The 13,176-nt window shown below is 48.8% G+C and overlaps 1 protein-coding gene across 3 annotated transcripts in view; it reads left to right on the top strand.

The window, feature by feature from the left end:
* LOC144153263 (scoloptoxin SSD976-like) overlaps window positions 1-13,176 on the top strand; it is a 32,481-nt gene that overhangs the window by 6,484 nt on the left and 12,821 nt on the right. For all 3 annotated transcript variants that reach the window (XM_077684923.1, XM_077684930.1, XM_077684918.1), the window contains exons 2-3: window positions 7,965-8,260; window positions 11,809-11,899. In XM_077684923.1, the coding sequence (XP_077541049.1) occupies window positions 7,985-8,260; window positions 11,809-11,899 (367 nt within the window). In that variant the 5' untranslated portion in view covers window positions 7,965-7,984. The remainder of the gene's footprint in view (window positions 1-7,964; window positions 8,261-11,808; window positions 11,900-13,176) is intronic.

The following is a 13,176-nucleotide window of genomic DNA, read 5'->3' as shown; positions in this document are numbered from 1 at the left end:
AAAAAAAAAAAAACGATGGCGCTCGTACAATTTACCGAACGCCGTTTTATCGAAGAGGCTTCATCGAGGCTTTTTATTTAGTTGTTAATTAAAAAAATATTCTCTTTTTCTTGCGCTTTTCTGATGAGCAGATTTTCTCGCAACGTCGATTTGTTAATTAATGTCGAAGGTGCAATCTTTTGTACTGAATCTCCTATTCACTCTACCCTTACCACAGTAAGTAATATAACATGGCATACCAGTGTAGCCGCTCAATTTTTACTCAAATTTTCTTTTCATATAATTACTGCTAATTAAGTTTACAGGTTTGTTCTAAATCGGCAAGGTACCTTTTCGTGATACCGCGTTAACGGAAAACGCCGGCTGGAAAGCTAGCATTCCTGTCCTTCAATTTCCGCGTCTCGCTTTCTTTGTCGGCACTGCCATGAGTTGCAAGCGGTTACCACGCCTTGTACTACCATTCTCAGCGCCCTCCTTGGCAGCTGGAGAGAACAAAGTTTGGCCCCACAGCGCAGGTTGGTCCGTCTCTCTCTCTCCACCTAAGCATACCAAGTGATTTCAGCCCGCATACTTCCTTCTTTTTGCTCGGAGCACCTACTCTTTCAACGACATCCTTTATTCGTGCGCTGTTGCCTCCGTTCTCCTGAATCAGAACTGCATTCCCAAAACGTGTTCAAAGGCGAAACCTCAGGTGCAAGATTGCAGTTGCCTCCTTCGTTTCTTGGCGCTTGTGTTTCCTTGGCTGTTCTTTTATTCGTAGGGATTCCCAAGCCTTTCCATATCCTCTTTCGACACATTTGTTTGAGGCTGGCGGGGCAAACTAAGATGGTTCCAGTCGTACCGCGCAGTAATGTTGGCTGAATACAGAGCTCCCCAAAAGGCTATCTTTGGCCGCCCAGTAATGGCCTGTGGAGAAGGGATGATTTTACCGGACACATTGATGTTCGCCGCCACACTGTATCCGCCGGGACGCCGCGTCACTTATAGCATTAATCTTTCCGAAAAACTTAGCTGGATATTGCTTCTGAAGGACGTATTTATAAGATGCAAGCAATGTGAGATGGCCAAGGCTAGAATACGTTCAAATAACGTTAATACCAAAATTGGTGAACGATCACGGGATTGTGAACAATAGTGGGGCAGCGTATAAATTGCAAAGTTCTGGACAAGTCAGAATATATCCAACCAAGTAAATGTCAAGGCTGCAGCGAATCAATGGAGCTAACGAATACTGTATGTAGCAAGGGTGGCTAAAGTGGCGGCATATTTTGTTATTGTATAGTAAAATGACGCATACAATTAGGATTGGTGGTGGCAAAACGTTTATTGAGCCAAAGGGAAGGGGTAGAAGGGCGTGGTTAACCTCCTAAGTCCAGGAGGCCTCTTGTCCGGGCTACCTCCAGTGCGCGCCGCACCAGGGCGACCTGGCGCTCCGGTGCGGAGCTGGTCAGCTCGGACTCCCACTGCTCAAGGGAAGGGGAGGGGTGGGGATGTGGATGTTAGGGGCAGGAGAAGACGAGGTGGTAGGTGTGGAGAGGGATGTGACAATGTGGGCCGCCGGGTGGAAAGAGAGAAGGGGAAATGTGGGATATAGGATGATGTGGTTAAAGTGGGTTTCGGTCTGTAGTCGGCGGATGATGTAGGCCTGTTGGTGGGAGAGGATAGAGTTGTACGTGGTGTCGAGAAGTGTCAGGGCTGCTGGGTCGGGGGCTGGGGGAGTTGCTTGGTCAAGGCGAGTAGAGGGAAGTGCCCGGGTAATGAGTGCGCGGGCTGCGGCGTGGGCCGCCGCATTCCCTGCCAGGCCGGAGGGGCCGGGGGTCCAGATAAGGGAGAGGTCAGTGTCTTCAGGGAGGCGTTGAAGGAGGTGAATGGCTGCTGGCCGGGTGAGGCCGGCTTGGTAGAGGCGGCAGGCTTGCTGGGAGTCGGTGATTATGGTCAGGTAGGGTTTATGGCAGTGGGTCAGGGCAGGGTGGGTGATGGCGAGGGACTCGGCGGTGAGCCTGGAGATGTGGCGGTAGGAGGCCGCAGTGGGGAGGCGGCCCTCGTTGGTGAGGACTGCGATGGTGGTGCTGTGGCGGGTGGAGGACTGGGCTATGTCGGTATAGCGGGTGTTGGGATCCGTGCCGTAGCGTTTTTCGAGGAATCGGACGCGGGCGTTGCAGCGGCTTTGGTTGTAGAAGGGGTGCATATGCTTGGGGACGGGAGGGTCGTGGATGCTTTTGACGAATGAAGAGGGGAATACGTTGGGGCGCGTGTGGGGTGGCAGAGGCCGTGCGTCCGATGACCTGAAGTACCCATCGACCAGCCGGTGTGAGGGAGAGTCGGTGCAGGTGGGAAGTGCGTTGGGCTTCCAAGATTTCTGTGAGGGTGTTGTGGAGGCCAAGCTGGAGGAGGCGTGTGTTGGAGGTATAGGTGGGGAGGCCTAAGGCTGCTTTGTAGGTCTTGCGGATCAGAGCGTCCAGCTTGTTAGCTTCCTGTATCTTCTGGTTGACGAAAGGGCAGCTGTGTGTGAGGTGACTGATGAGGAGGACTTGAACGAGTTTGCAGGTCTCGGATTCTTTGAGGCCGTGGGTGGAGCCGCGGATGCGCCGAATGGGGTGCGTAAGTTGGGTTATTGTTTTGTGGAGCTGTGGGAGAAGAATGGCGCCGGAGCCGTCGTAGTGAAAAGGAACTCCGAGTACCCGCAGAGTGGTGACTTGGGGATGAGAGTGCCGTGGATGGTCACTTGTGGGTCCCGGGTGGGTTGTTGGGGGCGCCTGCGGGTGCGAGAATAAAAAAAAAAACACACAGCCCTTTGTCTAACGACGACGATGTTTGAACACGAAGCTTTCTCGCGATAGATTCTTTTGGCCAATTCGCACACTGCACTGCAAGTATGTGCTACTGCGGAAGTTTGCACCACTTTTCTAAAATAACCGCAGCAACTGTCAAGTATTCCCTCCGTAGGCCTAACGTTTAGGTTTAGTACCTACGGCGTTAGTCGGTACCTGATGCTGGGCGTGCAGTAAGTACCTTTTCTAATGGGTGCGGATTCAAGGTGTTAAACTTCAAAATTTGACGTTAGGCCTGAAGTCATGTGGCTATCACCCTCACGGCATGCAGGGCACCGTCATTTTCATCGTACGTCGAACTGTGGGCAACAGCTGTCGACGTTCACCTCAGAACGTGACGTTAGGCCTATATAGTTCGCGCCGTCGCACGCCCGCGTCACCGCCTCCCTATCAACCTTCAGCTGAGTTCAGTTGATAGTCAGCGCTCTTCCTGTCTGGTTCCTTTCCTCGTGTATTTTGTCCTAATGCGCTGTTTTTACATCATGTCGACCTACCAACTCGCCCAACTTTCCATCCTGCTCCCAAAGTGGGCCGCATTAGCACGCGCTAGAACCCACGGCCAATTGTCTAAAGCCAACGCCCGCCTTACGACCTCAAAGAAAATTCTGTGCGCCCAGGGGACCAATTCTCTACAGAAGGGGCGTCGTTTTGAAACGGCGTGGTAGCGCCATGCAAATGCATGCTTTTTCTGGTAGGGGCGCAGCTTTGAGGAATGGAGTAAAGACGAACCTCCTGAGGGGAGCAGTCACACAAGGGCTGGAAGCAACACGCAAAACGACGTGGGGAAGTGCGCGTCCTATCCTCCCCATCCCATCACAATCATGAACTGCGTTGTTGCCTTCTTTTCTTCATTGCTGATTCGATGTCCTCGTAGAAACTTTCTACGGCTTCATCATCATTGCTGGTTGTTGGCGCACATGCCTGACTATCTTTAACCTGTATCGCTTGCTTAGCTTGATCACAACAGCCGCGACTCTCTCGCTAATGCTAAAAAACTCTTCCACGTTTCCTGCTATTTCTCTGTGGGTTAAAAATCCCACCGCGTGTTCTTTCTACTGCAGCACAGAAAATGCCCGCTAGTGAGCTCCACGAACTCTTCTCCTGTCCTTCTAACTTCGCTTAACTCTATATTATCCCACTTAATCTCAGAGAGCTCTTCTGGTAGTACAGCTAAGCTTCCCATGGAACGAATAATATTAGGAATAACACTCAGGGACAAGAAACAAGCTACCCGGATCAGAGAACAAACTAGTGTTGACGATATCATAGTTCAAGTAAAGAAAAAAAGTGGACTTGGGCTGGCCATGTAGTGAGACGAACTGACAACCGGTGTACAATTAAGGTAACATTATGAATACCAGGAGATGGGTGTAGGAGAAGGGGAAGGCCAATAACACGATGGAGGGATGAAATACGGACCTTCGGAGGTAAAATGTAGGCTCGAGCAGCGCAGAACAGGGGCGGTTGGAGGTCAATGGGATAGGGCTTCGTCCTGCAGTGGATCTGAGCAGGATGACGACGACGACGATGATGATTACTCAGACTCTGAGTGAACTTTCATAAAGTGTCATTTAGTGGGCACCCGCTGGTGGAGAAGTGAGCCGCCGTGGACCACGTATTCTCCTCTGAACCCCTGGAAGTTGTGGCGGGCGTTATTTAGAGCGGCAATGCTGCCGAGCAGACTACAGGTGTCTATCGCCAGCAATTCCAGGATATCCTGCCGCCTTGCAAGGGTTAAGGTGTGGGCGAGTGGCTGCATAATTACAAAGACGGGAGCAGCGCAACACAGACGAAACACAAGGAGAAGAAAGTGACAACCACGAGCGCTGACTTACAACTTACTTTATTTTTCGGCATGTCACATATGTACTCTGACAGTCAAAAACTACAGAAAAAGCAGAAATAAAATAACGCGAAAGCTGGAGATAACCCAACCAATGTTCAATGAAGGTGTTCAATCGTCTCGTCGGTGGCGCACGCATCACAAGCAGGGCTGTTGGCCATTCCAATGGTGTAGGAGTCAGAAATCGACAAGAAAACGAAGCCTACCACTGGGGGGCCGAGACAACCTGTTTATTATGTTTACCAGTTGAAGTTCCGGAATGTAAAGCATGGGCTCAGAAGAAGTTGCCGGGTACATTTATTTTACGAATACAGGCGCCTGAAGTACTGTTTTCTTTTCTTCTTTAAAAAAAAATCTTTGCTGACCCCCTTCCCCCCCCCCCCCCCCCCATGCCGGTTCACCATTCACAGTTTGTGACGTGACATGTCGTGGCGTGGGTACTTATGGGTCATTAATGGCCTTTCTCGCACCTCTGAGTTTTTATTTTCGCGTTGAAAGGTAACTGTTTCTACTGCTCCTGCTGCCAATGGGATATTTGTATTCATGGCACTGTAATATCTGACGCAGGTGAACTTCTTTCTACAGTTTTATGTCCAGTTAAAATGTGCGGCTTTCAAAGACAAGTGATGGAGCACTGTTTTGTAAACGATTTTTTAGGGCCTGCGTTAGGAGAAGTGAGAACGGATGACTCAAAACTGTACCATCGCCCTGATTTACGCAGTTCGTGATATTTCTGACTGATCTGCTGCCCATTGGGGAGAATATGAGTCTTCACGTAACATTTGAGTTACGTAGCAGATATTCTTCATTATGGGCGGGCGCAACACTTGCCTACGTAACGTGTATTATTCATGCCTCAGCTCGAGCGATACCTTGCCGCGAACTGTACCTCTAAAACAGGGAAATGAGGTTTTAATAAATGGTGAACGACAAAAAATCCAAGCGCAACTCCTATAACGAACTATAAAATAGTGCGGAAGACTACTGGACGCATCCGTTTCACTTACGCGAAGTCCTCCTATACACTTTCTTACGTGGCTCATTCACTGTCGTGAGACTTAACGTGATACTCCTGCAATGAATCGCAATCGATCCAAATTGCAATTATTTGTTGTACCGCGCTCCCCACAACTCAATTTGTCGTGGAAGGCGCAAAGTGGTCTATTTCAATTACCCAATTAAACTACGGGGACGTGGTACCGGCCGCTAGAGGCGCTCGAGTCGGCGCCGAGTTAGACGTGCAGGGTGCCCATATAACATGGTAGTGTGGTGAGATGCATGCTCGGACCCACGACGCGGCAAGACAGTCTCGTTTGGTGCCCGCGCACACTCTTCGAAGAAGAAAATAACGGAAGTAAAAAGGTAGCCGAACAAAGGAGCTCCGCAGCTCTTCCTCGGTTACGAGCCGACTAAAGAAATACAGCGCTAAGAACCAAATACAAGAAGGTGCTGCTGCTGAGAGTCCTCTTTTGCCGTATCCCACGGCGGTTTTTATCCGCGCTCTCCCTCCTCCCAGCATTTCGCGAGCATGTGGAGTTAGCACACCAGGTCACCTATGCTGCAGGCACTGCGAGAGTACTTGGTTCATGGGAACTACTTTGTTTATTTGCTGCGGGTCAAAACCTCTTTTGGTTGTGAAGCCTTTTCACTTTCCCCGTAAAAGGGTGCCGTCAAAATGAGGGCGGCGTCATGGCAAGGCATCTTTGTAGCGTTTGCATGCAGCTCCCCGTCGCGTGACACAGAGGATTCGTGACCCGTAAAAGCATTGAAGGAATGTGGGCTACGTGCCTGTGCTCAGCGAAGAATGCATGAGGCGGGAAAAGACGCAAAGTCGACAAAGACGTGAAGTCGTAACGGGTAGCACTTCCGAGCGAAGCCACTCAGGTGTTCAGTGGTTACGTCGTCAGCCGTAGGATAATCTGCCGAGCACACACTAAACCCATAAATTTTTGTACACACACAAATAAGCTATCAAAGGAAAGGTCTTACAGTTAGGAACTTGCGGCCGCTGATTGTGTTTAAGACACCTTTCGGTAGTGTCTTTAATTATTACTACAAATCCAATATGATTTAAACTTTGATAAAATGCAACCTCCAAATGGGGTGTCACATCACAGGTGTAAATAAAAGAAGATACGTAGGCCAAGTAATGAAAGCCCATAATGCTGAATATTTATTTATTTGTTTTTTATTTACCCTGCCAGAGTGGGTGCCTTGAACACGAGTGGACCGTTACAAAAACGAGTGTACAAAGAAAAGACAAGAAAAATCGATTTCTTTCAAGATGATAACGCATTAAAAAAATAGAAGCTACAGAAAGAACTGTATGCTAATGCGTAATCATTCTTACTCCGCTTCTTCATTTCACCAATCTTACGTTTCCCCGGTAACGTAAGGAATTTATTCAAATAAAAGTGGAAAAGAAGGGGACTGGGGATATTTTGAACTCATTTGGGAGTTCACCATCATACAACCCAGTCCGGGGGAAGGGTAGAGGGGGAATGGAAGGGGATAGGTGAGAACAAATGAGGGCAGAGAAAGAGGGAGAGAAAGAAAGAGATAAGGAGTGCGTAAGGCTGTCCGGCAGGCATTGGGCTGCAGCCGTTTGATGAAGTCAGTCTCCTCGAGGAAGGCCAGGGCAAGTCGGAAGGCTTCCCGACGGGTGGCGTTTGGGCCCGTCAGGAAAAGCAGGTCCATCAGGGTGACATTGAAGGAATACGTCAGCCAAGGAGCGTCCGTTTCTTTGTTTTTTTTCTTTTAGAGTTGATTGGGTGAGCGCTTTAAATTTGACAGACGGTTGTGATGTGTGTGGGTGCTCCAAAGCCACATTAGAAAAATGTTCGCTTCGTTTGGTTAAATTTTGCGTTTTTTTGCGTTGTTAGGGATCTGCATGCCCTTTATTATAGCAAATAAATGTTCTAACTTCGCCAATAACGCATTTTTGTGCGGGTACTGTTAACGTTGACGTATTGACACAGAAGGCTTACGCATTAGAAGAGATTTTTAGAGTCTATTTTACGTGAGAACTCGGTGATCTCATTGGGTGATGGGAGCATCTTTTTTCAGCGAATAGCGTTTCGAATGCCCGCTTTTTTTATGAATTTAAAATCACTCGTTATACAACAAGTAAAAAAAATTATTTCTTTCGTCACTTTTCGTTTTCCTTCCCAACTTTCTCGGGTTCCCCGGAGTGCAGGAAAGTCAGCAGTGTTATCTTTTTTTCCTCCTTGCTGCCCCGAGTTTGGTTTCAGGATTTCACCTGTATGAAGTGTCCCCTGGCATTGGTGCAGGGGAGGAGGCGTTCGTTCATATGGGTCTGCGGGCAGCCGTGTGGCTCGTGGCGTGGCTGGTCGCCTGCTGCCCCGGCAGTGGCCTGGCGCGAACTTGCAGGGCCGCCTACCGGAACACAGTGAACGGTGTTGTGCACACGGCCTGTCAGCCGCAGAATCGAAACTGCACCATCCTCAAGCGCGGCCTGTCGGCCGCCGACAAGAAGGCCCTCCTAAGGCGGCACAACAAACTTCGCAGCCTGGTAGCCACGGGCCGGCTCAAGGGCTACAAGCCCGCGGCGAACATGTACGAACTGGTAAGCTTACCTTGGGGCTAGGTAGCTGATCACTTCGCGCTGACAGCCATCAATAAGACCTAACTACCAGCGTCGCTTTTAAGACGCACCATCGCTAATATTCCTCGAAATAAAGTTTATTCTCTCCCTCTCTCTCACTCACTCAGGGGTCCCACCGGGAAAACCAAATGATGCCGAACTAAGACATTCACCAGAACAAATAAAACATTTTTGGTCGCAAGTACAAAAATTATCACACGAATAAGCATGACCGCTTCGCAAGGACCTAATGGAGAACTTAAAAACACACTAGTCGTTTTAAAGCATTGATGGCTATAAATTTCTTCGTTCCACAGTTCCGTAATCCAGTGGGTCTTGTGCACAGGCATCGCACGCCCACGTGTACATAGAACGCTGCTGAAGGAATCGATATCTGGAAATCTGTGGATATGGCTTTTTATTTGGTGTTAACTATTGACAACGTGATAGCAGGGCTTAGAAATCCCCAAGAGCTTGCGGTAATCCGGGCGTAACTAACCGTAGAATGACAGCCCTGGTTCCTGGAGGCGCCAAGTCAAAATGATGTTCCTGCCCTAGTCGTCGTTAAACCATAGCTGATTGTGCGGCAGGGGTTAAAGGCCTCGCGTTTCCAGGTCTGGAGTCAACATTCTCATCATCATCCGCCTATCGACCTCTCCTGCGGGACAAATTTCGTGTCTCATCTCGTTCTCGAGTGGCCATTTTGGGATGCGGGTAGTCGACCTGTCATTGGTCCCCGATCCGCATCACCTTTTCGGCCCAGCTCCAATTGTTTATCTTAATTATTAGAATTTCTTCTGAATGCGTTTTCTCGCAATCTATGAGGCTCATTTACTACCCCCAAGCGTTGCATTTTTCCTCCTTTCTCTGCGGTCGTTTTAGCTGATTCAAGTTTCTTCCAAGGCGTTTAGTAAGATCCGAAGTTTTTGCTGCATAAGTTTGAATTGGAATGTGAGCTTTTTATCACCCTCAAATGTTACATGATGGAGGGAGTCCACAGAATAGCTACCATGCATCACGTTGACAAAGCAAAGTGCCCCTTACTCTTAGTGCCTTATTTCTCCACTCGCCCTGCAAAGTTTGGCTCAAAATTCCCGAACCTTCCGGAAGAGCTAATCTGGGCCCCGGCTTAAGCCGGCCTCGGGGGAAATAAGGCCGCCCACGGTGTCGCTTGACGACTCACAATCTGAGAGCCTAGTTCCCTACCATGGGGCCAGATCTGCCACCACGACATTGTCACCAATTACCACCTCGCCCGCAGCAAGTATCCTCCTCCTCATCCTCAACTCACCTACGCGCAGGAAAGCGCAAAGAGACTCCTCTGCAGAGTCACACTCTCGCTTGCCGATTGGTACTTCGCCACATATACCCCTCGCTTAATTGACACCTCTCCATATTGTCCTACGTGTGGCATGCGCTCCACTGTACGACACTCCATGTGAGGCTGCCCTAATGACACTTTCCCTCTAATTTCTCCCAAACAGCAGTGAGTGGGAGGGGGCGCTGGGTAGCTCTGACCTGGGGACAAAACTTTTTCTCGTAGAGAGAACTACAGTCGCCGCCAGGCTGTAGTCCTCGGCCACCCCGACGACCTAACCCTACTGGGACCAATGACGTTTTCTCTCTCTTTCTCGTGTTCCCAGAATAAACTGCAATGTTTAGCTGCTGTGCAGGAATTACTGACTGCATACTACAAATTACTGACTGCCAAAAGTTTCTTGGCGGCTTAATAAGGCTCCTTTCTTTGTGGTTTCCTTGAAAGGGCAAGTTTAGTCTAGCCAGCCTTGCATACGTTCTCACATGTTGCGTCGGCGTTGTCGTCATGAAGTTTCTGTAGATTCTGCCCCAGACAATTTTAATGTAAGTGACCAGCACCATCAAATGTACACTTTTGCTCGGAACTGTACAAAGCCATCATCTCATCTTTATCGACACGAGTCGACACTTCGTGTGTTTTATGACAAACGCATGAAGTGTCGACCCGTGCCTCTGGGGCAATGAAGCAGTGGAGGCCAGAGCGACCATTATTCCCTGCTGTTCGATGGGTATTGCAAAGTTTGCAGCTTGCGACAGTAATGATCTCCGCTGCTGACTCTGCCTCCAGTTCGCCCTGGATGCTTCCAGCGCAGTTCGGTTAAGCGGACCACACGGCAAGAGCAAATTTCATCATGCATGGCTGATCGTATCCAGTGCAGGTTCGAGCAGGGGCGAGCCAGAAATTTTGCTCAAGAGGGGGGGGGGGGGATGCTGAGATTGCACCTTGACCTCCTCGATATGATTTTTCAAGGGATTAAAATATTAATAATAAATACATAACTGTTAACTGATAATATACATAACTATTACCTCAAACTACACCTGAAATTTGTAACTGTGAGCTTAAAATACCTAACGAATAACTTCCAAGACCAAGTAAAGTCAAATACTTCATTAAAAATTTATTCGTATGCGTTCCGAATATTCTCGCAGAATTTCTATCACTGCTTGGAGTTTTCTGTTTGTTTACACGAGAAGAAATAGCACTTAAAGAAATATAATGTACAACACATATACCCATATATGCTTAATAAACATGAAAAAAGACATGGAGGTGAAGAACTAATTCATCTAGAACTAACAAAGCACACAGTGGACAATATAAGCGAGAAGCACGAAACAAACAACTTCTGGGTGGACGTTTTATTTTATTGTCGCCTTGTTATGTAAGAATCTTTCTTGTTTCATTTTTTGCACACATGCGACTGTTACGAACAAATCTTAACAACTTTGTCTCTTATGCCAATATAGGGCGTAGGAGTAGCTTGTACTGCGGATACGTGCACGAAAATTACTGACACATAAAATGCACCAACATGTACAGTTGTGGTGAAAAAAGCGAGATTATATTTTGACCAGGGCAACAAAAGTGCCATTGGCAACAAAGTGTGCATTTACACAGGAATCCGTATACACGGTGTGAATTTACCTGCGATCTTGCTGCAAGCTGTGGCAATAGATCGTTTTGCCGCACGAACGGCACCGCAGCATCAAGTAAAATTCGAAGTAAATTTGCAACATGTGGAAGGGGGGGGGGGGGGGTAGAGACGAAGTCAAAAGTCGTTAGAGCGCTGGTTTCTGGCGGCGGCCGTAGTTGCGCGGAGGTTCCGAAGCTGCCAGGCCTACGGTTTCGCCCGCGAATATCCCTTTACTGCATGTGTTCTGAGCAGCGACCCTCCGTCGCGGCGCGTAGCGCGCGCTCCCAGAACACCGGCCCTTGCATATGAGTTAGGCACGCCAGGAGAGGAACGAGCCACCAAGGGAGAGTAGGTGCGCTTTCCGGACAGAATTCATGGGGTTCTAGACAAAATCCTAGGAAGGTTTCCGCCGCAGGTGGTTGCATTGGTCGCCGTGCATGACAGCGCGACAGAATATCGGTGGGGAGGAGGGGGGGGGGGGGGGGGGGGGGCGCTATGGGAAGTGCTCCTTGTGCACAGCTTTATTTGTGTGAAGTGCCATGAATGAGATGAGACACCTCACTTCTTTACACGCAGGTGTGGGACGATGAATTGGCCGAAGTGGCTCAGGCTCTTGCAGACCGCTGCGGTGACATGAGCCATGACTTGGCGAGTGCGCGGTTCACTCGTGAGTGTCTCTCTCTCCCTTCCTCACTACGCTTGCTCCTGCTGCCTGAGTAAGCTGCAACGCCTTGGGGCTCCGTCTACGCTAAATTTATTTATTTATCGCTTCATTTCGTGGCTATTCGCACACCGTCAGCTGCTCAGTAAGTTCTCCTTTCGGATTTGACAGCAGTGCTCCTCAAGGCGTGTAATGTTCAGCACACTATGTCGTGACACCTGCTGACTAAACATCAAAGCGGGTGTTTTAACCTGACATTGGAGACATCTTTTTTCATGTGCCACCCAACTGTTTGGACCGGATAAATGTGCAGGTCCAACAAATACTGTGGGATTTTTTAAAGCACATTTGAGGCAGTTTCCTGTCCTTTAGGTTGAAATTTCGAGAAGTACCGCCCTACGTCAATAAACTTGAAAGCGGGAATGTATAAGTCCCATTTTAAGCCTCTATGACAGCGGATCGGATTAGGTATGACGAGCGAGTGAGCGAGTGAGCGAGTGAGCGAGTGAGCGAGTGAGGGAGTGAACGAGTGAGTGAGTGAACGAGTGGGTGAGCGAGTGAGTGAGTTAATCAGAGTCAGTAAGCAGTCACGCCAACTTGTGTTTACTAACACACACACGCACACACACACACACACGCACACGCACACACGCACACACTACGCACGCACGCACGCATGCACGCACGCACGCACGCACATGCATACGCACACGCGTACGCACACGCGTACGCACACGCGCACGCACACACGTACGCACACGCACACCGCACGCTTATACACACTTACACACTCACATACTCACTCACACGCGCACACGCACGTACGCAAGCACGCACACGCACACTCACTCACTCACTCACTCACTCACTCACTCACTCACTCACTCACTCACTGACCCCTTCTTTCTCTCTCCCTCTAATGGCCTCGGCATGACTTCGAACCTTATTCTTGGAACCATGTGGTTTTTGCTAAGGTGAATTGGGAACATTAGCTGCAGCCCCCAACATTTGCTTACCGGGAAATAGCTAGGGCGCATTTTCGAATTAAAATCTTAGAAGTAATGGCTTACTTTTAGAGGATACTTAAACCCCCAAATTTTGCTCTTTCTTCTTTTCCCTCGATTCATCCACCATGCCAAAACTTAACAGAATTGTTGACTGAGAAGTTTATACTGGCGAACATTCCCAAACTACTAAATATTGAAACAACTTTCATAATTGTCAAAATTGTTGAGCAAAAAGAACACATTAGGCCTATTTGAGAAAAAAAAAACATCAATACA

The sequence above is a fragment of the Haemaphysalis longicornis genome, unplaced genomic scaffold (genome assembly GCF_048455015.1).
Source record: "Haemaphysalis longicornis isolate Haplotype H1 unplaced genomic scaffold, Haemaphysalis longicornis Haplotype H1 scaffold_1, whole genome shotgun sequence".
In the NCBI taxonomy this organism is placed as follows: domain Eukaryota; kingdom Metazoa; phylum Arthropoda; class Arachnida; order Ixodida; family Ixodidae; genus Haemaphysalis; species Haemaphysalis longicornis.
This window is presented reverse-complemented; position numbering and strand designations above follow the sequence as displayed.